This window comes from Sycon ciliatum, chromosome 3 (assembly GCF_964019385.1).
Source record: "Sycon ciliatum chromosome 3, ocSycCili1.1, whole genome shotgun sequence".
Lineage (NCBI taxonomy): Eukaryota > Metazoa > Porifera > Calcarea > Leucosolenida > Sycettidae > Sycon > Sycon ciliatum.
The window spans coordinates 24283847-24307082 of record NC_088645.1 but is presented as its reverse complement, the minus strand read 5'-3'; the positions used below and the strand labels follow the sequence as shown (position 1 = coordinate 24307082).

Genomic DNA, 23236 nt, shown 5'->3' with positions numbered 1-23236 from the left:
GGGCGACGTGGGAAGAAAATGGCAGTGAACCCTACCACACACACACACACACATCCACTTTGCAGTCGGAACAGGTTACAGACAGCTCAATCAATACAGTGGCGGCAGACAGTCGAAAGCCTGACTCTCAGACAAGGAAATGGAAGGGAGCACAGACTTGAGTGTATCTACAGCGGCTGCACAGAGAGAGAGAGAGAGAGAGAGAGAGAGAGAGATGTGCTCTTTGTGCGCACAATGTCTTATCCGCAATGCACACAGCACTCAGTAAACTATACACGTCACTGCATTGCACACAGACAATAAACCAAAGCAAAACTCAACAGCACATTGCATACAGACAATAACCAAAGAACTCAACAGCACTTGTCTCTTTTGACAGGCACTCCCACACCGCCTTTCAAGCTGTCACTGCCAAACTTTGTCCACCAGCACAAAGAACAGTATCATTGCAGAGGACCACAAGCAAGCGGACAACGCACTGCATCATTTCACAAACCGGTTTTCAGCTACAATGCAAACGCACACGGCAAGTTCCCCAACAATAAAAAGGAAAGCTAGATGTTGGCGGCAGCGGTCCGCGATGTTGATTCAGAAGCGGACAGGGCGTCATACAGATTCCAAGGAACATGGGCGTATTTACACTGCTGTGCACACACACTCCGTGCGGAACAGCTGATTCACGCCAACAAACAGCAGAAACAACAGCAGAATGAAAACAATACAAGAGCCATAGAGCACATACACACACACGGGCTCCCCTATCACATTATACAAGAAAACGTTTCAAACGGTTTGTGCCCATGCCAAACGGCACACATCACCGACGCCGGCCATGGCCAGCAAAGCACAACACGCACATGTGTACACACAGAAAGAGAAACACAGGGACCCGCAAGGTCCACAGTAGCAACGCTCACACTATCGCATCGGATAATCGCCGCACACAAAGGTGTGAACTGTCGTCCGTGCTCACGGATCGCCAAGGAAACAAGCATGCCGCGCGCACAGCGAGAGGTTTGAACGTGACTTCCAACCCAGCAGGCAGCATCTGAGTGTCAGGACAGAGCCTACAGCCTTGTCAACACCTGACAAGAAAGTCACGTTAGTTGACGTAGTATACTCCAGGGTACTAACAGAGGTAGGTACATGTATACAGCACACTGTAAGTACTTTACAACACAAGGGAGTACTCCGAGGTAGAGTAAAACCTGTCGGACCACTCGGATAAGGCGACCACCTGTCCTAAAAGCCCACTGCAACCAGGACCAAGGGATGCTATTTCCAGTCAAATGACCCTGGATAAGGAGACCACCTGGTAACAGAGACCACATTTTGAAGGTCCCTTGAGCGGTCGTCTTAGACATGTTTCACTGTAGTACGTAGGTTTTGCACTGTACTACTCCTCCCTGGTATGCACTACTTACTTTGTACACCAAACTGGTTTTCTTAGAAGCTGCGACGAACTATTGGTTGGCCATTTAAGAAAAGTAATTAAAAATATGTTGATTTGAAACACTCCACAACACCAAAACGATCAAAGGAAATTCGTTCTCGGATAGACGTGGGCCAAGAGTGCAGCATGGAGTGGTGGAGTGTTCCAAATTATTACTTGTGTCCGGGTCAGAGATTTATACGCGGAGATGAGGCTGTCTACGTACGTCGTGGCACACGCAAAGAAAAAGTGTACGGATCAGCTGTGCATTCTTCAAATAAGGGAGAACAGTGCCAAATTTGGAATGAGAAATTCACAGTACCCATTCCACTTGATTTCTTCGCATGAATGTAGAGCAGAACAGGTTTCTCATACGTTACGGAAACACGAAGAGTGATCAAGGGCTCCGTCCCGTCCCGTTTCCGTAACGTATACGCATTTCGCAGTACATGTACGTGTGTAGCAACATGTTAAACACTTGATACACGTAACGGGTACAGGGAAACTGACATGTAAATGATTATCGCAAAAAAGACACACACGTACAAAAACATACAACTTATTATAATTTTTTGTAACAAAAACGTCATTATTTCATTTTGTTGCTCGAGTTACACGACATGAGACTGTAATATTTTCACTGTGCATGCAATCATGCACCTACAGGCTACATCGAGACAAAAGAATCTTGATGTAGATCTACAAAGCTCCCACTTTCCTTGAGCTTCGCTTTCTACACAACGTCACTAACCAAGAGGAGAGGGTGACTGGCAGTCAACTGTTGTCGGCATTTCGTTCGAAACAAGACTATAGCACGCACGGTGTATACTGTATATCCAAGACAAATGACAAAGAGTACGTACCTGATAGCCAAACTCAATCAGTGGGTCGATCATTGAACCCCGATCCGTCAGCAAAAGACTAAAGGAACTCGATACTGTGCCAGTTTTGCAGGATAGCACCTCTGATGGATGGCAGCCTATCCTGTACGGACGCCTGTAGTCTCTAGTGTAGATCAGCGACTTTCGAGGCTCTGGAAGTGGAAGCCTACATCATGTTGCGGCCCATGTGGGAGAAGAAACGTTAGTTCGGCCACCATCGTCATCGACCAAAGCCGGCGCGGGCAAAGGCTGGCAAATTGCAAAGGCAAAGGCAAAGAGCAGTGCTCGATCGAGCACAGAATACAAAAAACCAGTTCAAACTTGAAAGCATAAAAAGCGCCAAATTCGCACTCCCTCGCATTGTGTATGCATGTCCTGGCAGACTACATGATGCATCCCACCAAACAAACAGTGGCGCGCTTTGATTTGGCCGCACGCAGGACATTTCAGGTGGTTGAACTAGAAAATCGTGCGATCTCGATCTCGGCGGCGATCGGCCACACGACGGCCAGTACAGTATACACATGCCATGAGTACGTACACACATATCCATATGGCCATAGCCCCTATACCTGCATCACTTCACCCCCCGCCATACGGGCAAAACTGGTTTGGTTCTAGATCTCGCAGCCAATCAGCAGCCTGGATTCGGCTCTCACGTGAGTATTGGGCCAATCAGCGACTAGCAGTCAGCCTGGTAGGCTAGCTTCGGACCAGGTTTTTTAACCATCACGAACTGGAAATGAAAATCGTCGTCGCAAGGATTACAAAAATACCAGGCAGGGATGTTTCTACATCACTTTACTTTATTCTCCAAGTCTTCATCATGATGTTCGTTTCTCTTCAAAGCTTACCTCTTGGACGTTGGGGTCATCTTGGTGGTCGTTGGACCGAGCCGTCTGTGCGATAAATTTGTTGTGCTAGGCCGCGTCGTCGACATCATGACCCAGAAGGTAAAATTCTGAAATATTTTGAGAAGAGTATTAGGAACAATAGGTATTCAGCTACTTTTCCCTTCCATGTTTTTTTTGCTGTTTGCAGAAGTCTCTCCCCGCCACCTTCATGGCCGGAGCCATCAGTGGTACCTGTTCAACGCTTCTTCTTCAACCGTTGGATTTAGTCAAGACCCGTCTTCAAGTTCGCACCACTGCATCAGCTACATCTTGTGGCGTCGCACCGAACCCCATGCTGTAAGTAGCCCCGAGACATCTCGAGCGAATTTTGTGTTCTCAGTAGTAGTTGAGTTGAGTTGTAGTTGAGGCTGCTAGCTTATACATCTAGCTATAATTAATTTCCTCTTACCTTTCCTCAACCCTTCCTCTTGGTCTGACATATTTTCTGTTCCCGCCATATGACTTTTGGCCATTGTTGTATGAATGCAAAAAATATTTTCCTCCCTTGTGCTATTGATGTTCAGGGTTCGTGGAGGAATGGTTGCGACGTTTACCACCGTCGTTCAACACGAGAAGCTCTCAGGCCTATGGCGAGGACTCTCACCAGTAAGGATCATGCGTTGCCATTCTCATGTCTTTCGTTCAATGTGTATTTTTGACTTTTTCTTTGCCAAATGTCCTTGTACGTGTGATTGCGAACTGAGTCCTTGTGCTAATCGTGCATTCTCGTCTTTTCTTTTCTTGCGCAGTCTTTGTCCCGCTGTGTTCCTGGCGTCGGCTTGTACTTTACAACACTGACGGCCTTACAACAAACAGTCGTTCCGTAAGTATAGCTGTTTCACCTTGACTTTCTGCTTTTCGATTTGTACGCAGGCACGGCGGTTGTATTGTTTTGTAAAGAGCCATTGTGTGTACGATTTTACTATTGCGTGGGTAGTGGCATGGTGTCGTTACTTCGTCATTGCGGAGGATGTGTACTGACACTCAAACTTTTTTTATTTTATTCTCCAGGGAGGATCGTAAAGCCACGGCCTTTGAGGCCCTTTGCATTGGCGGACTAGCTCGCTCTCTTACTTGTGGAGCCCTACTACCCATCACCGTCGTCAAGACTCGATTCGAGGTAAGGCAACGTTACTCTCCAAGTCGAGTGTCTTGCTGGCTTTTTTCTCGGATTATTTGTTGTGGGTTAATTTTTATCTTGCAATGGGAACCGTTTTCAGATTTATCAATCATTGTGTTTTTTGTTGTTTTGCTGTATAGAGCGGAAATTTCCAGTATTCCAGTGTTGTTGGAGCACTGAAGAATGTCAAGACCCAGGAAGGTTTCCGTGGTCTGTACAGCGGATGCTATGCCACTCTGCTCCGTGATGCCCCATTTTCAGGCCTCTACTACCTCTTCTACTCTGAGGGAAAGAAGGCCCTGGACGATTTCCACCAACGTAAGTAGTTTGACTACAGTACTGTCGGTCGCCGAAGAACTGGGGGTCAGCCTCCTAGCCTGGGCCATTCTTATTTTCATGTATCAGTATTACAGTCTATGGGCAGTTAAGTCACCATGTATACATTGGTATGCAGAGCTTGGTGGTGAATTCTAGCCTGGATGTTCTTGGGCGCTCCGTTCTTCGGCGCCCGACAGTACTGTACTACGTCTTACTGCGTGTAGCAAGGGCAACTTTTGAGTTTGAAGGGCCACACTGGATAAATATGAATTCGTCATCGAATCATCTGCTGTCGACAATCAATGCATGGACCAGTACGCGATGATTTCAATCCATGCGTGTCATGTTTTTGTGGACATGGTGACATGTAATCTCACAGGAAAGTAATATTCTGTCCCCGGGGAAAATTGCGGAAAAAATCGCAAAAAACGCGGCATAATTTGCGGTAAATATGCGGTGAATAATATTGATGTGCGGCAATTTTCAGTGAGTATGTAGTGAAATCAATCAGTTACAAGTCTCTGGTGTAAGCACTCGTCATATTTGAGAAAAAAGCCGCCACGATGAGACGTTGCTGACCGAACAGTGCACTGTGTGTACGTGTAGTGCAACAAAGTTCAAAAACGCGGGAAAATCACGGAAAACGCGGTCTTAAAAAATCGCAAAAAACGCGGCCGCGGAATTGCAATTTTCCCCGGGGACAGAATATTATTATTTCCCGTTTTGATTTCTGAAAACAACATGATAGCACTGATCCCTTGGCCTGTCATGGATTTGTTTCTATCATGTCCTTTACACACTGTGCTGAAATATGATTGTGTATATTCATGCATCCTGAAATGGTCTGTGCTAATTTTCATGCCTTTGATTTTTTTGTTTTCGTGTAGGCAATGGAATGGAGCAGTTTCACACATCGATGCAGTTTGGCGTAGGATTGTTGGCCGGTATTCTGGCCTGTGGCATCACACATCCTGCTGATGTAGTCAAGACCCGGCTGCAGAGCCAGATTCAGCGATCCAGCACCATCTCGGTCGCCATGCAAATCTATCAGGTATGTTGAGCGATTGCCAACTTGCAGTCTACCTAAATTAATAATTATGCTTATCGCTGGTTCTGTCAGTGAGTGCTAGTTTTAATACCACGTGGGCTGGGTATGTATATTGTATACACATGATATGAGTTTTTGGCATCTTTACATCGCATATTTTGATCGGGTTCCGTTCATATTTGTTTTCTTGCTGTTTCCTTGTGCTCTACTCCTGTGCGGTATCTGATGTGTTATTTTGTGTTTCTGTCTTTTTCTGTGCAGAATGAAGGCATTGCCACCTTCCTGCATGGCTTTGCGCCGCGCGTCATGCGTCGTTCCATCAACGCAGCGCTGGCCTGGACTCTGTTCGACTATGTCCTTTCGCAAATGCAGCTGAAGTGAAAGCTCGCGCCAACCTGTGAGCACAGCTGCTGCTATGACATACAGTCTTGCTAGATACATTTTCATGCATTTTTTTCATTGTTGATGCATTGTTGTTAGGTCTAGTCCCTGATTGGCGGAGCTTGTTCTATCGCTTCGCCCCAACCCTCCTATTACTACACGATGCACTCACCCACATCTAGCCATGCACTACACCTCTAGGTCGTACTAACCCTCTCACACTTCTTTAGCTAGGACTGCCCCCTCCCTCATATCCCAGTCTATATCTATTTTTTGCTGTTGCATTCCTCACCGCTGTAGCGTTTGCGCGACTGATCTGACCCTAGAAAAATCTCAGAGCCCCCAATTGTATTGTCATATCTGCATTGGTCCGATCATACCGCCAGAATCCTCTGTTCTATTATATCATAGGTTTGAACCGAGATCAGCTGTTATTATAGTTTGCAACGGCCATTGGCACTATATTGTTTGTATGTATGTCTTGTTTTTATGTGTTTTTGACTCTTCGGGTACCTGATCTACCTTGTCTAAACATTTTTTTATGGATCAGATTTGAGAGCCAATAATAATAATTTATGATACAGGATCTGGATCCATATAAACAGGCCATGGAGAGTTCCCCCTGTTGACTGCACTATGAGCAGGATTTAGTACCAGGCCAGGGTCTTTACTTTGCTTGTATATCATTCAGCACGTGCATGCTGGCCTGGCTGGTACAGGGTTGTATAAGACTAAATTAAGAACAAATAATTCCCTTTAGCTTGCAAACAAATTCATCCGAGCTGAGCATGGTTATTGAGCTATCTTTTCGTGAAAGCGCTCTCACGAAAAGATAGCAACAATGCACATGTCACCACTACTCCAGTTTACAGACAGTACGAGGTGAATAGCAATTTCTGGACATGAAAATTAAATAGAGGCCCACTGGCTGTGTGTTTTACATTTTTCATATCTTTTTGTATCTATTGTATGGCCTAATCCTTCATCTTTCCAAATATGTGACAATTGCTCATGCTGTGATCCCAGAGACTTTATAGCAGGATGTTTTCGACAGGCCAATTTTTTGGCCTAAATTTCAGTGTATGGAATTCTGGACATGAAAGTAAAATAGCGTCAATAGGCATCCTATACTGCACCATTTTTGTTATTTTTTCTATTGGTGGACTGCAGTTGGCCTCTTCACACTTCCAGCCAACAGGTCCAAGACTATACAGCGTCTGAAGTGAAGTGCACATGGGGAAGCCAACGATTCGTCCATTACTTCTTATTTTACTCAAAATTCAAAATTCTCATGCGACATAGTACCACAAAACTCGTTGAAATGCCTCCCAAGAAAAGGCTATCAACACGGCACCGACACGAGGAGAAACTACAACAGCCCAGCTGTCAACTACAACAAGAAAAAACTTCATCAACCTGACTGACTTGACTCTACACGCGACGAAAAATTATTTTACTCGAAATGTCCAGAAATGTACAATGTCCAGAAATAGAAATTCACCTCGTACAGTACTAGTATACTGACTCTGAGTGTAATGTATAATATCAAGAGTAGATAAACAAGAGTGTGCAACTCCGGATCTCTCCTGCACAATCTGCAGATACCCCCGCCCACGGCGGAATTTTTTGTTGACGTCACCTTTTTTCAGAGAAACGCGGAATTTGCCGCAGAGCAGTGTGAGAGCACGTGCTGGGCACCGACCTTGTAGTGTAAAGCCCGGCCAAGTGCACGAGGGAAACCTCTCCAAAAGGCTCGCAGCGCGTGCGTCGTCGAAAAGATTACGTCAACAAAAAATTCCGCCGTGGGCCAACCCATCCGCGAGTTGCACACTCTTGTTTATCTACTCTTGATAATATGTATTGTATAGGTATGGCCAAAGAATTCCGACCTGAGAGTCAAAAGTAGCACACGACAGGCAAATCCACGTGCACCGGGAGGGAAAGTATTAGACTAGTTCCTATGGTATTTTACCTAGTACCTGTGAACGAGAAAAGTGCAAGCGAGCTGGGGGGCCACGTGACATGAGCCTTGCAAGGATAAGCTTGGTTCTGCTTTCCGCATGTTTCCCGATTTTTTTGCCACGGTTGTAGATCAGTGGTTTTCCAGGTACAGACTGCCAGTGTGCATGGTAAAGTCATGCATGACAAACAGCAGAGCTAGAGATGCAGAGCGCTTGCACATAGCCATGAACACGACATACAGTAGCCAGATGATACATGTAAAGTCAGACCTCGCTTATCCGGATCCTGACTGTGTTCGATTATCCGGTTCCCTCGCCTATCCGGATTTTTTGTCTGGAAAACGGATGCGTGCGGCTATGCGAGGTCTGACTATACAACACAGTCGACTGGCTTATCCGGTCATGCCGGGCTGTGCATATCAATCAATGGTCGGCTGGAAGTAAGTTGAAATGATAATCTTGCTGATGGCCTATCGAATAAAATAATAGAAATGTGTGGGAGAACAGCAGGACAATGGTATTCCACGTACATGCACATGCATACGCGCAGGGGACAGAGCGGACTAAGAAACGAGCACAGGAAAAAAAGGGGTTAGGTAAATCGATAATGTGCAACACGAACAAACAGTGGAACGTCACAGGGCACCGGGGCTCTCTCTATCGGTGACGAATGGCATTGAGTGCAGCAGCGGCAGCAGGCATGTACTGTTCCGTACTGTTCAATAGGGTTAAAGCTGCCAGGTGTTGTCCGCTAGCTTCTCAGCCAACCAAGCTAGATAAGGTCGGGGGCTAGAGTAGTAGTAGTAGTACATGTACTTCCAGCAACAGGTGACAATGCCGCGTGTACAGTAGCGGCCAGGTCAGCAGCTTGCGTGCACGTAGCTGCTACACAGGCCGAAACACGGCGACGCACGGAACGATGACCCAGCGCCAGTGGGCAGGTGACAGCGCTATGCCGCACGGGACAGCCGGGTGGCGACGGCGGCGGGGTTGCTGTAGGTGCAAGGAGCTCACTTGTCTGTTTGTTCCGCCGTCGTCGTCGCTGCTGCTGTGGCGGCGGCTGCCACGGGTATGGCGACGGGAACGGTTGGACTGTCGATGGGACCGTGGGCGCGGGCCACCTCGTCACCCAACTCCTCCTCGCCGGCTTCGGCACCGGAACCGGCCACCTGCATGCGATACTTGTACGTGTTCTCGGTCGTCTCTAGGGTACCTGCACATGCACACGCACACACACACCAGATGCAACACACACGCACACACACGCAAACACACACGCAAACACACACACGCACACACACACATACACACACACTTGTACTTGCTCACTGCCAAAACTGGTCACGTGGGTCTCCCCGGGAGAGGGGAGAGAGACTCAAAAGGAATCTTGGAAAGATGACTCAATTGGTTATTGAACCGCCCAACGGCCGACACCCCCTGAAATCCCCAAACTAGGGTGGACTTGGAATGATCCCACTTATGGGCTCACCACACCTCAGTAAGTGGGTGAGGACAAGGTGCAGAAAAAGGATTGACGGCATCAGGGTATCCGTCCGGGGATCCAACTGCAGTTACCCCTGCCCCCAGTGAAGGTAATACTTGCTACTAGTGTGGGTGGCTAAATCAGAGTGGATCTGATATAAGCTTCACTAGCACCATTGATTACACAAGAGTTAATCTAGCCAGAAGCAGTCCATGGTTAACAGGTATGTATACTTCAAATAGAAAGTATATAAACCCTGAAACCAACAAAGGTGGTAGGTACAACAATACACCTTCAAGCAGCCGAGCCTGTTGGCAACAGACCCAACACTATCTGGCATAAGTGTACCCACCAACCGAACTAGCTGGCACACACACACACACACACACACCTTTGACCTTTTGACCTTTGACGCCCATCGCCGGAGGCGATGATAGCAATGCTACGGCAGAAGCCATAGCAACTTGTGCTGGGATTGCACCATTCAACAGCTTGCAAGGCTGAAGAATTGACCGTCACTATTCAGCCTGGTCTACACCATACAGCTATTTGAAGTGACTTTTTCTGGCCAGTGAATCCCTATTTTTGGGATTTTTCTTTTTTCTTTTTTTTCTTTTTTCCCACACACACATCACACCACATACTCCGGCATGCACTGGCTGTTGGTAACCACCCAGGAGAATGAAAGAAAAGTCAGGAAGAGTCTGAGAAAGAGAAGAAAGACGTGTGTGACCATAATCGTCGGGAATCGAACCCGCAACCTATCGATTGGAAATCGCTGCACATACCACTGCACCATATGGGACACACACACACACGCACAAACACACACATTCAGTTACACAGTTGAACATCAATCATCTAAATATCAATTACTGTAAATCAACAACTGTTGGCCGGTGAGAAACCCACAATCTTGAGATAAAACATATGCCAGGCGTCACACTTTGGCCGTTCGAGGCTTTCGAAAAAGGAATCGATCGATTGTTTTCGCTCTCACGTGCAGCCATGGCTCAATCTTACATGACTTGCCTTTACGACAAACTTTGGCCGGCGATTTACTTTGGCGAGTTCAAACCAACAGCGAAATCAGGGAAATTAAATCACACACCAAAATTAATTGATTTACAGTATCCAGCCAAGCGATTACCAGTGCCAGGGATTCAGGGGCAGATTGGGAGTGCAGGCAACTCACGTGTGTGCGAAACGGTGACACTTTATGTTCCCATACACGAAGCGTGCGGCACTTTCGTATGCTATCTACAGCAATTTCCAGTTGAATACTGTGAGGAGGAACGTGACTACATTGTGATACTATAGTGCATCGATTGTGCGGATGATCGATTATCCGGAATGACTGGAATTGCCATCAGCGCATCTTGCAAACCAACAGCCCTACATTGCAGCCAATATCAGGTGAACAGCGTAGTCTGTGCCTGGGTATTTCACAACTACAAGGTACGTTCCGTTGATAGGAAACTCGGTGCAGCCCTCTCTGTCCCACAAATCCCCTATCCCAGGAGGTTTCTCACCGGTCAGCGAGTGACTCAAACCTCCCTCGCATGACACTACAAACTATACAAAAACACACATAGACAGTGGCCTGAGCCATGGATTTACCAAGCTACAAAAACTGTTTGGTCTCAAGATCCGTGTACACGGATAAAAAAAAGGCTGAGTGTAATCGTTGTCGTGACTACTGTAAAACATGTAATTTTGGTGAAACTTTCATTTCGGTGATTTCCGTAGAGAAACCAGGCACCCAAAGGGTTAATTACACCTAAAAGTCACTAGAGTATGCACTGTATGTGAAGGGAACGCTGATCACCTAATTCTACATTACACCTGAAGCCTGGCAGGTCCCTGGCACCGAAATGTTAATGCACCTAAAAATAGAAAGGAAAAGGACATATGGAAACGAGTTAAGAGTAACTCTCCACCACTGTAACTAGATACACAGTCAGAAAGTGCAACAACTAGGCACACAACTGACAGAAGACTGGGACATTCGACGTCCTGACACCTAGCTTCAACACATTTCCGTAGCGATAACCGACAACCTTCCAAGTTGGAAGGTTCAAGGTTATGGAAAGACCAAAGAGGGGAAGGCAAGCGCAGCGAAAACGAGCACAAGCTGCAGTCCCAACGGAACAAAGAATGTTGATTGTTTGACGACGAGACCAGTAGGATATTTGACAAAGCGGTCTAACTACAATTCGAAGCAGCAAAGCAGCACACCACCCAACTTGGGTGAGTCATAAATATCAAAGATAAGTAAAGAAGGGGGAAGCTTTGCGAAAACGAATTGTACAAGCCGAAAGCCAAACTCCTACAGTACTCCTCATGCATGACATTGTGATGGACGAGTGCTATGTCAAATATCCTACTGGTCTCGTCATCGTCCAGTAACAATCGACCTTCTTTGTTCCGTTGGGACTGTAGCTTGTGCTCGTTTTCGTTGCGCTCGTCTTCCCCTCTTTGGTCTTTCCATAAGTTAACCTTCCAAGTTGGAAGGCTGTCGGTTAGTGCTACGGAGATGTGTTGAAGCTAGGTGTCAGGACGTCAACTGTCTCAGTACTCTGTCAGTTTTGTGCCTAGTTGTTGCACTGACTGTATATAGTATCCAGTTACAGTGGTGGAGAGTTACTCTTAACTCGTTTCCACATGTCCTTTTCCTTTCTACTTTTATTATTGGCTCAATACCCAAGTTTCAAATTGCACCTAAAAATGACATTTTTACAGTACATTCTACCTTACCTGACTGCAGGTTGAGGCTGAGACCAGCTGCAGTGGGTGCCGTCTCTTGGGGCATGAACCAGTTGAGCATGCCACCGACGATGGGAACGTGGCGCAGAATACCCTACGGGGAGCACACCGCAACACACACACACACGCACACAAACAACAGTGTGACACACATGGTAAGAAATATGTATGTTCATTATACACAATACTCAATCTGTGGACAGAACTGTTTCGTCTTTTGTGGACTCATCAGCGCAGCACAGAGGAAATGAGGCCGAACCTGATAGCAATGAAAAATAAAATTTCCAAAGCCAGATTTAAACCAGGCCCGAACGTACCTTGCCAGAGTGCTCAAACTGGCAAGTCAGTGAGCTGTGCATAACGCAAACAGCAAAGGCACTACCCCACATCACACGAGAGTGCTCAACTGCTACAAGAGCAGGAGCGAATTACTCATATACATGTATAGGCACATTGCATGACATGCATGTACGACAGGGGGCCAAACTACTTGCTCAGCGACTTTGAGACCGACGCCCAGCGTCTACGAGGTCAGGATGGCGGCGGCATGACAACATAGGTAATGCTAAGCGGGAAATATTCCTAACTCTATCTTAACCCAAGGTACAACGGCGCACACGAGTACGAAATCTAACGAGACAAGCCATGTCTTACCTCTTCCTGCATTTTCTTCTCCGCTGCTTCCTCCAGGTCTCGCTGTGCTGCTTCAATGCCATGTCTGATAACCTCCGACATTGAGTCCAAGTACTGCACCAACAATCAACATTACCAAGAAGTGAGAAAGACGTGAATGCATGCGTGTGCGTGCGTGCGTGCGTGTGTGCGTGTGCGTGCGTGTGTGTGTGTGTGTGTGCGTGTGAGCATGTGTGTGTATGCGCAAGTGCCTGCACGAGTACAAATACTTACCCGGGAGGAATCCTCGAGATTAGTACCGGCCTCAATTATTTCCTCAACAAACGCTGCAACGTTGATGTCCTCCAGCAACTGTACAGACACACACACACACAGAACAAGCATAGGACAAGAGTTAGCAAGAAGCCACCACAAGGAGAATCGAGATAGATAGAATCTGGCCAGCGTGCGCAATGACGCACCGAAAAGAAACTCAGCCAGGTTTTACAGAATCAGGCCAGGTATGCCATGGCAAAATGTATGGATCAGCAGATCCAAAACCAAGAGTGTGATGTGCTGTCGACATGCCAGATTTTTACACGATCGTTTTTCATCAGCAAGTTCTGGCGGCCGCTTGATGACGATATTACAAAATGAAACAGTAGCCAAGCTGCTAAGAAGAAGAATCATGACAAGCGTGGTCTCATGCATGCAAAGCAAAACTGGAGACCCCTGGATGGGCATTCAGGCTTTGGGGAATCATAAAAATATAAGATAAAAAATAAAATAAAATAAGAACAACATTGAGAAGGCCTGCCGGCTTGTCACATGCGCGACACAGGACCGGCGGAAGCAGGTTTCGATTGGTCCGGCCCTGCACTAGCCTTTCATACAGTTTTTGCATGATATGGAGGGTATACCCATGACCTTCTCGGCAGCAAACACACGTTTGGTGGCCAACAAGCTGGTCCGGCCATGGCCTGACCAACCGGAGTGGTTCCGCTGGGCCTGCAACAAGCCGGGGGAAAGCGACTTGCGCAACTCACCCAGCCAATCTCGACAAACACCTGCCCGTCGGAGGTCTGCACGTCGCGCACAAAGCCGTAGGTCGTTGCCAGCGCCGCGGCCAGACCGCTGTTGACGCGGTTGATCTCCGTTATCTCCTCCGTGTTGAACTGACCCTGTGCAGCCGGGCCAATGTAACGAGGTATAAACCTGACGCGCAAAAACACCACACGGAAAAATGACATGAGGAAGTGAAGAGCTGTCCGTAAAAGCAAAAGAAAGGATCAAAAAGGTTCATATGTTGTAGTCCGTAGTTTGTGCACAGTTATAAGCAAGATACTGGTGAGCCAGAACGTGTAATTATATTATTATTATATGCATTTCCGTGTAATAGCCAGCACAATACCGACTGATGTGGTACTAATATTCAACAACCCAGTGAGGTACAAACCTGTTGCAAATTCAAACGGAAAAAGACACGAGGAAAGCGAAGAGCTACCCGACCACCCCTCGACCCCGGTGGACCGGCAGAATGTTTAGAATACACAGCCATCTAGACTACGTCAGTGCATGTACGGTTGCAGTTGTGCTCGAGTGAAAGCCGACCTGGAGTGCACGTCTGGCGCCCTCAAAATGCACGGCCGTTGACCCGGCCCTGAAAGTGGTACGAACGCGACTGGACATCCACATGCACAAGTACAGTGATGTAATCAGAACTGGCCCAGGGAGTCAGGTTTTGCAGGTTGGGGCGGATTTCACTGAGCGCAACTGTACATCAAAAACAGCCATGCACAAAAAGGTAACTTGTCGGTGGTGAGCACGTACCGTAGCGTAGCGAGGCCCGACGTTTCCTGCGCGTTGACCAGCTGCACACACTCGTGATCGCCGGCCAGGCTAAGGAACTGTGGCTGATTGGCGATAGTGCGATTGACTAATGCCTGAATGTGTGCAGGACAGACAACAGAAATAGACAGACAAGGGCAATGCAGAGTGGCTCACAGCTGTTGCTCAGATGAAATGAACAAAAAAACAAAAAATATCCACTACAGTAGTAGCGGGCAGTAAAGAAGTATCACGTGTGTGTGTGTGTGTGTGTGTGTGTGTGTGTGTGTGTGTGTGTTCGTGTGTGTGCGCCCGCGCGCGCGCGTGTGCACGCGCATGTGTGGCGGAGAGAGAGAGAGAGAGAGAGAGAGAGAGAGAGAGAGAGAGAGAGGAGATATAGATAGAGATAGAGAGAAAAGGAAAGACTCTAGGCTTGACTGCCATCTGCAAAAAAAGGCACTTACGATTCTCTTTACTAGGCGACCGCAGAAATTGTGCACATCTTCGAATGATGTCCCGTAAACTGCAAGACCCAAGACGAGGGAGAACACGCAGCATATCCGATAAAATAGAATTCCAAACAGGATCTGACGCTGTGTACAAACAAGGGCACAGTATTCTGAGCAACGGTTCGGAGAAAGATGCGCGGAGAGAAAAAACCCCTAAGACCACGCAGGTACAGCACTGCTCAATGAAATCCAATCGCGCGAGTCAAGTTAGTGCCCTGCACCACTTCACATCCCAGCGTACACAGAACAAGTGCAGAACAAGTGCAGGGCCACACAGCGCCCAGCTCGTAGTAGACTCGTGTGGTCAGATTTCAATGAGCAGCACTGTACACATTGATCAGTACCCGGTTCTGCTGTGATAGCACAAGATATGAGGCGACACACCACCGATTGCCTATCGGCTACACAATTGTCCAGGCATCAGGATCATCACACATAGACACTACACGCAGATATAGCTAGCTAAAGAGAAAGACGAAGAGAAGGAGAAGGAGAGGGAGATAGAGAGAGAGAAAGATAAGAGGAGAAAGAGAGGGAGATTGAAGCTGCCCGCTTACCGGCAGCAGTTTCGAGCGGACTGAAGCGAAGGCACTCGCCGTGTTGCTGTGAGCGTACAATAGACATGGCGATGAAGGGCACGCTGCGCTGTACACTGCGTAGAAGCTACGGTGACACAAGCAATAGGGTGCACAGCACATGCAGGGCGACAGAAAGACAAACAAGAGAAACAACACATCATGGAAAGGGAACGGATCAGTGAGCGCACTGACGCAAAGTGATATAAATCCCAGAACAACGTTGGTCAACCACAGTTGCGGCCAAAGAGACCGGACACGTGAGCCGAAAGCAGTGCCAAGGCTCATGCCACCCCCAGATGGGTCTTCGGACCGTGCATGATGTAATTGAAATGGAAACGCGGCGCTACGTTTGACTCGCGGGTCGGATTTCTGCACGTGAAGAAGACCAGCTGGGGACAGTTCTCCTGCCTTGTGCCTACAACGTATCTCTCTTCCACACACATAGCAGCTCCTCGCTACAACATGTACGTCTTGCCATATCACATTCTTGGTTTCACGCAGAGCAAATACACCCAGTTAAACTTGAAATGCAATGTTACAACTCCCCCACGGTTCACACCAACGACAGATGCAAGCACGGTCCACTGACAAGCGGACAGGCCAGGCAATCACGTGTGAAGAGCAGCAAAGGCAGTTCTAGTAAAAGCATCTCAGACTCTCTATCGGCCACTTACCATGCTGTTGAGGTTGTCGAGGGCGGTTTGCGACAGCTTGCCGATGTGACCTGAAGCAGAGGGGAGCAATGGAGAATATATGCATCACCAAACCTGACAAGTTACAATGCTCACAGATTTGAGAGAGGGGCAGGGGAGAAGGAAAGACGGAGGGGAACATGCGTAGTGGCCACTGACACTAGGAAAACCCAACGAGAAACACACACACACACACACATGTACACACACAAGCTCTGCAGAAGGCAACGGACACATTCACACTCCGTACGACAACATGGTGAAGCAGCCAGAGCACATCTCCGTCAAAGTACCTGAAGGCTTTGCGGCCGACGGCTGTCTCTCTCCCTCCGCGTCTTCGTCGGTTGTTGCCGCAGTGGATGCGGTCGCACTGCTAGTCGGCGTCACCTCACCATTCTGTTTCGGCGTAGCGGGAGCCACTCCGGCGGATGAGTCGGTGGTAGCCGACAGAATGCCTGTGGATTCGACGCTGGCCGCGAGACCAGAGAATTTGAAGATGATGACGTGATTGCAGTGAAGCGGAACATCCTGCACAGGGGAGGCGAAGAAACACACAAAAACGAAACCGAGTTGTTGCTTTCTAGTTTCTACACACTTTCCTTAGCCTATGAAGGGCACATAGATTTTTTCGTTACTGGATTAGAACAATGCATGCTGGAGGCTCCAATACGACATCATACATGTATATTTGTACAAGCAGAAAATTTGCTCGGTGAATAAAATCGTCCAAACTTCAAGAAAAAAAGCAGTTCGTCCAGTCCTTCGATGAAGAAGACGAAATCAAATTCCAAGCAGTCAAGACATGCCGTTTGCAAATGGCAGGAAAACACCCTAACAGATTGGCAGGAAAACACCCTAACAGATTATTAAGTCTGCCGAGACACATTAAACGACAATGAGTTGGGAATGCCCAGGCAGCCACGTTGCACAGATGACCTACCACACATTTCATCTCCGGGATCTTGGAGATCTCCGATGCCAGAAGCTTAGCCTGTGACATTGCATGGACAGGTAGCGAGGACAAGACAGGAAAAGCAAAACATGAGAACAAGAGCACAGGGAATGGAATAAGCTTTGCTGAAGCGGAGCAACAGCTGGGCTTCGCTTCGCAAAGAGCCAAAATGAACAACTCACAACAAACCCTACATATGCTCTGATGGCCAAAGGACAAATGCGCATGGGAGTAATCAAAATCGGAGCAAATTGAAATTCAAGTCCAGTACTAAAGTAAAAAACAAACAGGTTACAACGGTGCCTTTTCAGAACGATCAATCGATGTGGACTACAGTGAGTAGTTTTATTTGTATACTATCGACGACTAGTCACATTGCAGTATGCCTTCTACTCCAGCAGCAAACCCTGGCTGGTTGGCTGAAGGGTGGTCCGATGTATTTTACGCCATTTACTCCACCAGAAAACCCTGGCTGGTTGGCTGAAGGGTGATCCGATCAAAGCCTGACCAGTGGCATTGGCTGCAATATCACACAGCAATCAGTCAATAGTCTACTGCTCTGTACTTACCAGCTCAGTAGCATGGTTGATCATCAGAGACAGCTGACTGCGACCTGGTGGTGCACAATATAATATACACACACACAATGAGTGACAGGGTTGAGGAAGAGAGAGAGAGAGAGAGAGAGAGAGAGAGAGAGAGAGAGAGAGAGAGAGAGAGAGAGAGAGAGAGAGACATACACACAGAAGGAGAGGTGTGAGGTAGAGAGACAGACTGAGAGAGAACTCTCACTACAACCATGCAGTCCAAAAATCCGAGCCGCTTCTAACCAACGTCCATACCAAAGAATTATAACTGCACCGCAGGCAAAGTTTACTGGGTAGTATACGATTCAAGTGATGAAAACTAATCAGTTCTCAGCGAGGCTTGAAATTCTGCGACACATTTCGTTATGGGAGCTTACAATCTAAGTAACAAATTCAAATGCACACTGACAAACTACATTCGAAAGGCTAATTTTACAGCTGCAAGTTGTCCATGAGTTCTTACCAAGATACTGGAATGCCATCCAGATTGATAGCGGCTGTAATGTGAGACTGCTGGGTAGTGATCGCAAGTCTGATGCAAGAGCCTGAGAAAGACACAGGGTAAGCGAGTATGCAACAGTACATAGTAAGTGAATGAGAGTGAGAGGGAACAGGCCAGAGACACATAGATAGATGTGCTCGTGTACTCGTGTGTGTGCGCGTGCGTGCGCGCGCGTGTGTGTGCGTGTGGATGTGAGCAGTAGTGTCAATGTGTCATAGAGTGAATGAGTCAAGAAGCAGAGCACCGGGCAGCCATGCACAGTCGAAAAACGGGATACAAAACAAGAGAAATCGAGTGAATTCTTCAGATGCATGAACACACTCTACAAGTATGTACACACGCATGTACAACACAGCACAGCAGAAACACACCCACCCACACACACACGTGTAACCACACTGAGCACTCACCATTGACGGGTCCGCGGTCTTGTACAGGGTCTACACAGCGCAAACTTCAGTCAAGGAACTCAACATAACGACAATACTCCCCAGCAACTGCTGGCATGCTTGCATTGTCTTGCTCCAAGGACACACACCACACATCCCATTGTATTCCAAGCCTGGCAAATCATTCCACTGGCAACTCATTTGCTATTTTACTATTAGGAGAGTGCTAGGCTTCACTAACAACAGTGCATGTCAGCCATGTGAAGCACAGATACAGAGCAAGCCCGCAGAAATGGACACTCTGCACAAAAATAGCTTCAACGCCTTATTGGCCATGAGCCATCGTGGAAATAGAGAAAAACAACAAGGTACGGCGGTCCAACTTCACCACTATGGCACAGTAGCCCACCCCACGAGTACAGTAGACCAAGGTAGTTGCCTGCCATATAAAACGAACAGAGTGTTTTGGTCCAAAGCAGGACTGTCCTGCTGAGCACAGAACGACTGGATAGCCTGCAAGGTCCTACTGTTATGAGAGAGAGAGAGAGAGAGAGAGAGAGAGAGAGAGACTGACAGAGAGAGAGAGACTGACAGAGAGAGAGAGAGAGAGAGAGAGAGAGAGAGAGAGAGAGAGAGAGAGAGAGAGAGAGAGAGACTGACAGAGAGAGAGGGAGAGACTGACAGAGAGAGAGAGAGAGAGAGAGAGAGAGAGAGAGAGAGACTGACAGAGAGAGAGAGAGAGGGAGAGAGAGAGAGGGAGAGAGAGACTGACAGAGAGAGAGAGAGGGAGGGAGAGAGAGAGAGAGAGGGAGAGAGAGAGAGAGATGTTGGCATACGCGAGGATACACAGAGTGGAGCGCCGGGCAAGCCAAACCAGATTCCCGGTGAAAGTGTCACGCTCTGGCATTTTGAAATCGCCTGAAGAAACAAACGGGTAGATAAACAGACAGGCACACAAAATCACACACCACTACAGCCATGACGGATGGCTTCCTTTGAAGATGATCAGCTTCAGAGTTACAAACCAAGCCGAGTTTCCATTGACCAAGAGCACGGGCTGGAGTTGGCCCAAGACCGTGCCCAAGTGTATCATCCGGATACAGACACATACATCGGCCCGGCGGCAACGGGCCTACCTGCTGCCAAAGAGGTATATGTACACAGTCGTTCAACTGAACATGCCCGGAGCACAAGAAACCAAGTTCTTGATGCGGAGTGCGTTGGCCAGCAGTTTTGCTGCAGACCCTGGCCCAGTGAAGCTTTCCCGAGGCACGCATTGCATGATTCTGAAAGCTATATTCGTTGCGACTGCAGCACGTGACTATAGGTCACTCTTTGCCGGCAGCGGAAAGGCTAACATTCTACAATGTGTGCTACGTTTATCACCAGTGGGGTGCACACAAGAAGAAGCTCAACAGTAGCACCCTATTCTGATTGAATCCACACCCCTGAATAGTCTCTACTACGTCAGTTTAATTCCGCCTAGCAGTACCCCAATGTCATCATGTCACCCGATGCCGTCCCGAGGATATTTGAGGCATTGTGCATCGTAGCCTCCACGAACTGAAGCCATTCGACTCGCGCCTGGGCATGGCAGATGACGTGTGTAGGCTCCGATATTTTATATTCCAGCCCCGGGTTTACCCCCCCTGTAATGAGTCAACACATCATTACCTTCACCGGGTGGGTGTGGGTGGGAAGGTTCTCGGCTGCACCGGTCAGGTCCACGGGTACAGGTGGTTATACATTTCAGCCCCTACGCCCCCCCCCCCCCCTCTCTTGTAAGGAATCGAACGCCTTCACCGGGTGGGTGGGAAGGTTTTCGGCTGCACCAGGCAGGTTCATGGGTACACACAGTACGCTAAGTTTACGTGTGTGGCTGCAACACGCACACACTCCGCATAACATTCCGCACTGCAGTTGGAGCACTGTCTGTAAGGTGAGATGACAGATGACACGAGGGTGCTGCTAAGGTGTTGAAGCTATAACTGGGAGAGATCTGGACGAGAGCTCACCTCTAGACTCGGGTCTTCTGCTCCTGCAAGTCTCAGTGCTGTGCCGTGTCTGTTCAAGTGAATATTAAACACACACACATACACACACCACAAGCAAAGCAAGAGAGAGAATAAGGAAATCAGACCAGACCTCGCTATGAACATCATGATTGTAGCGGTGCACATGAAAAATATTGATGCCATGCGTGGCAATGTGGGACGGTGTGATGCAGTTCACACACGTGCACACCCCCCCCCCCCCCCCCCCTGTCCTGTCCTGTCGACCCACTGCCTTAAAGGTTACGTGGTCCCATTGCGGGAGGAGGGAGAGGAGCAAACACGCCGGTGCCGGGTCAGGTCCCTGGACTGCCGAAATCTCCGAGAGCAGTGCTGACACATTAGTGGAAACTTGGCACGTTCATCCGTTGTTGGGCGGTTCTGGCGAGGTCTACAAGGAGCGGAAGCGGGCTGGCTAGCGATTGAGGCAGGCTGACACCTGTGCACAGCGAGTCCACCCCTGCTACGGTACCATCTCCCACAATCTGCGCATTGACATGCACCACGCGGGCTAGCGATTGAGGCAGGCTGACACCTGTGCACAGCGAGTCCACCCCTGCTACGGTACCATCTCCCACAATCTGCGCATTGACATGCACCACGCTGCTGATGGACTGGCTTGCGACGCTCCGCTGTGCACTTGTGGCGCTTAAGATCACTTGGTCTAGAGCAGACCTTTCCACAGGTGGGGCACTCAACGGGTGCTGCTGCGGCCAGTTCCTTATCCTGGTCTTGGTATCTACATCCACACACACACGCACACACATACACACACGCACTCCCCCCCACACACACGCACCCCCACACTGTCTCAACGCAAAATTAAAGCTCAGCCTCACCCTCTGATGTGCAGCCAGACGTGGTGGTCCTCGCAGAGTTTCTGCAATCGCGTCAGATTGTCAACATGGCCAACAACCGGCGTTCCTGAGTATACAACATATGCACCACAACATACACACAAACAATTCATGGTTCGCGTGAGTGTCCGCATCCATAGGAACGCCACCACCCCCAGGGATCAAGGCGCAGATGCAGCTCCTAAGCGGTGGGAGGTGAGTAGATCAGACCCACCAAAGTGGTCAAAGACCGAAAATACCATTCACTGCACCCATGCTTCCCAACATACAAACATCATCGGAATTACAGTATTCCACCACTGCCACCAGCTGTGTCACGCAGGTCGGTGAAAGAAGCTAATATACTGGAACTACAAGAGCAATCGCATGCATTTGAGGCCAACTAGTGATTCTTGCTGCGCGGTATTAGCAAGAGTACATAACCTCGAAGAGTGTGCACCTGCCTGCACAACCTCTATACAAGTACAGTGCTGCAATGGCAGAACTTCACATCATGTGATATGGTTCAAAAGGCGACGCTGGCCAACAGTGCAACGTGACCACAACTAAAGAGAGTTGAGCCCAAAACAGGGTTGTGAACAACCCTGCATCTATCATGCACAGGGTGCAAATAATGTGTATGGGTTCGTAACGTGACGTGACGTTCTGCCGTCGCAGAGACGCAGACCCCATGGCTGGAGTTGCACACTCTTGAGGTTACGTCCTCTTGACGTCGTGAATGGTGACACAAAACTATCCACAGACTGTCCTGGCGACAATAACAAGTTCAGACAAAACTTCTGACATCACTCTACAACGGCCAGCAGTGGTGGCCACCATTGCTGTTGAACTCACCTGCGGAGGCGATCAGTAGCAGCGGGATGCGCCCGTCGGCCAGGTCCTCCGTCATCTGCCGCTCGAGCTGTGCCACGTCCATCGTGTGCGACGAGCCAAACACGGTGTTGTGTGGCACCACGGAGCAGCAGGATAGGGGAAGTCCCAGTTGCAGGCAGATGTACTGGCAGAAGGCGCTGGCAGAGCCGCCCACATAGATCACGGGCAGACGCTTCAGCGCGATGAAGCCCTCGCGCGCAAAGTTGGGGAACTTGGCGTGCAGCGCGAGGCGTGTGACTGGGCATTGGGGAAACGAAGAAAGCGAGAATCCGCCATATCACAACAAGAAAGAGAGAGAGAGGAGAGAGAGAGGAGAGAGAGCGAGAGGAGAGAGAGAGAATAGAGAGATAGCGGAAGATCCAGGGACCAATAGAGTTGTGTGAATGGTATATGTAGGAGAAGGACAAATACATGCCAGCATTCTCCAACAACGACTGTAAGTCAACAAATATTCGGCGCATATTTATTTTCGGCCTGGGAATATTTGGCCGAAATTCTATTTTGCAAGGTTCAGTGTGACAGTG

General features: G+C 48.4%; 2 protein-coding genes across 3 annotated transcripts in view; one reads left to right on the top strand and one right to left on the bottom strand.

Annotated features, from left to right (window-relative positions):
• Nucleotides 1-3100: 3100 nt before the first annotated feature.
• On the top strand, nt 3101-6680 carry LOC135811839 (mitochondrial glycine transporter B-like). Its single transcript, XM_065325078.1, has 8 exons — nt 3101-3266; nt 3355-3503; nt 3731-3812; nt 3956-4029; nt 4218-4326; nt 4467-4644; nt 5532-5695; nt 5954-6680. The coding sequence occupies exons 1-8, from the start codon at nt 3255-3257 to the stop codon at nt 6071-6073; spliced, it is 888 nt and encodes a 295-aa protein (XP_065181150.1). The 5' UTR covers nt 3101-3254; the 3' UTR covers nt 6074-6680.
• A 1795-nt stretch (nt 6681-8475) lies between these two features.
• Nucleotides 8476-23236, bottom strand: part of LOC135811846 (putative pyridoxal-dependent decarboxylase domain-containing protein 2) — an 18775-nt gene continuing 4014 nt past the window's right edge. For both annotated transcript variants that reach the window (XM_065325085.1, XM_065325084.1), the window contains exons 7-24: nt 22674-22949; nt 21822-21906; nt 20947-20995; nt 19778-19849; nt 18953-18982; nt 18504-18585; nt 18023-18066; nt 17442-17492; nt 16795-17029; nt 16484-16533; nt 15789-15894; nt 15187-15245; nt 14726-14838; nt 13942-14110; nt 13190-13267; nt 12938-13030; nt 12275-12377; nt 8476-9247 (exon numbers count right to left, since the gene is read on the bottom strand). In XM_065325085.1, the coding sequence (XP_065181157.1) occupies nt 9045-9247; nt 12275-12377; nt 12938-13030; nt 13190-13267; nt 13942-14110; nt 14726-14838; nt 15187-15245; nt 15789-15894; nt 16484-16533; nt 16795-17029; nt 17442-17492; nt 18023-18066; nt 18504-18585; nt 18953-18982; nt 19778-19849; nt 20947-20995; nt 21822-21906; nt 22674-22949 (1898 nt within the window). In that variant the 3' untranslated portion in view covers nt 8476-9044. The remainder of the gene's footprint in view (nt 9248-12274; nt 12378-12937; nt 13031-13189; nt 13268-13941; nt 14111-14725; nt 14839-15186; nt 15246-15788; nt 15895-16483; nt 16534-16794; nt 17030-17441; nt 17493-18022; nt 18067-18503; nt 18586-18952; nt 18983-19777; nt 19850-20946; nt 20996-21821; nt 21907-22673; nt 22950-23236) is intronic.

Bases quoted from the DNA above. Each gene is read 5' to 3' on its own strand.
- LOC135811839 (XM_065325078.1), top strand. The intron at 4,327-4,466 runs GTAAGGCAACGT...TTTGCTGTATAG, and splicing joins TCGTCAAGACTCGATTCGAG to AGCGGAAATTTCCAGTATTC. The intron at 4,645-5,531 runs GTAAGTAGTTTG...GTTTTCGTGTAG, and splicing joins CCTGGACGATTTCCACCAAC to GCAATGGAATGGAGCAGTTT.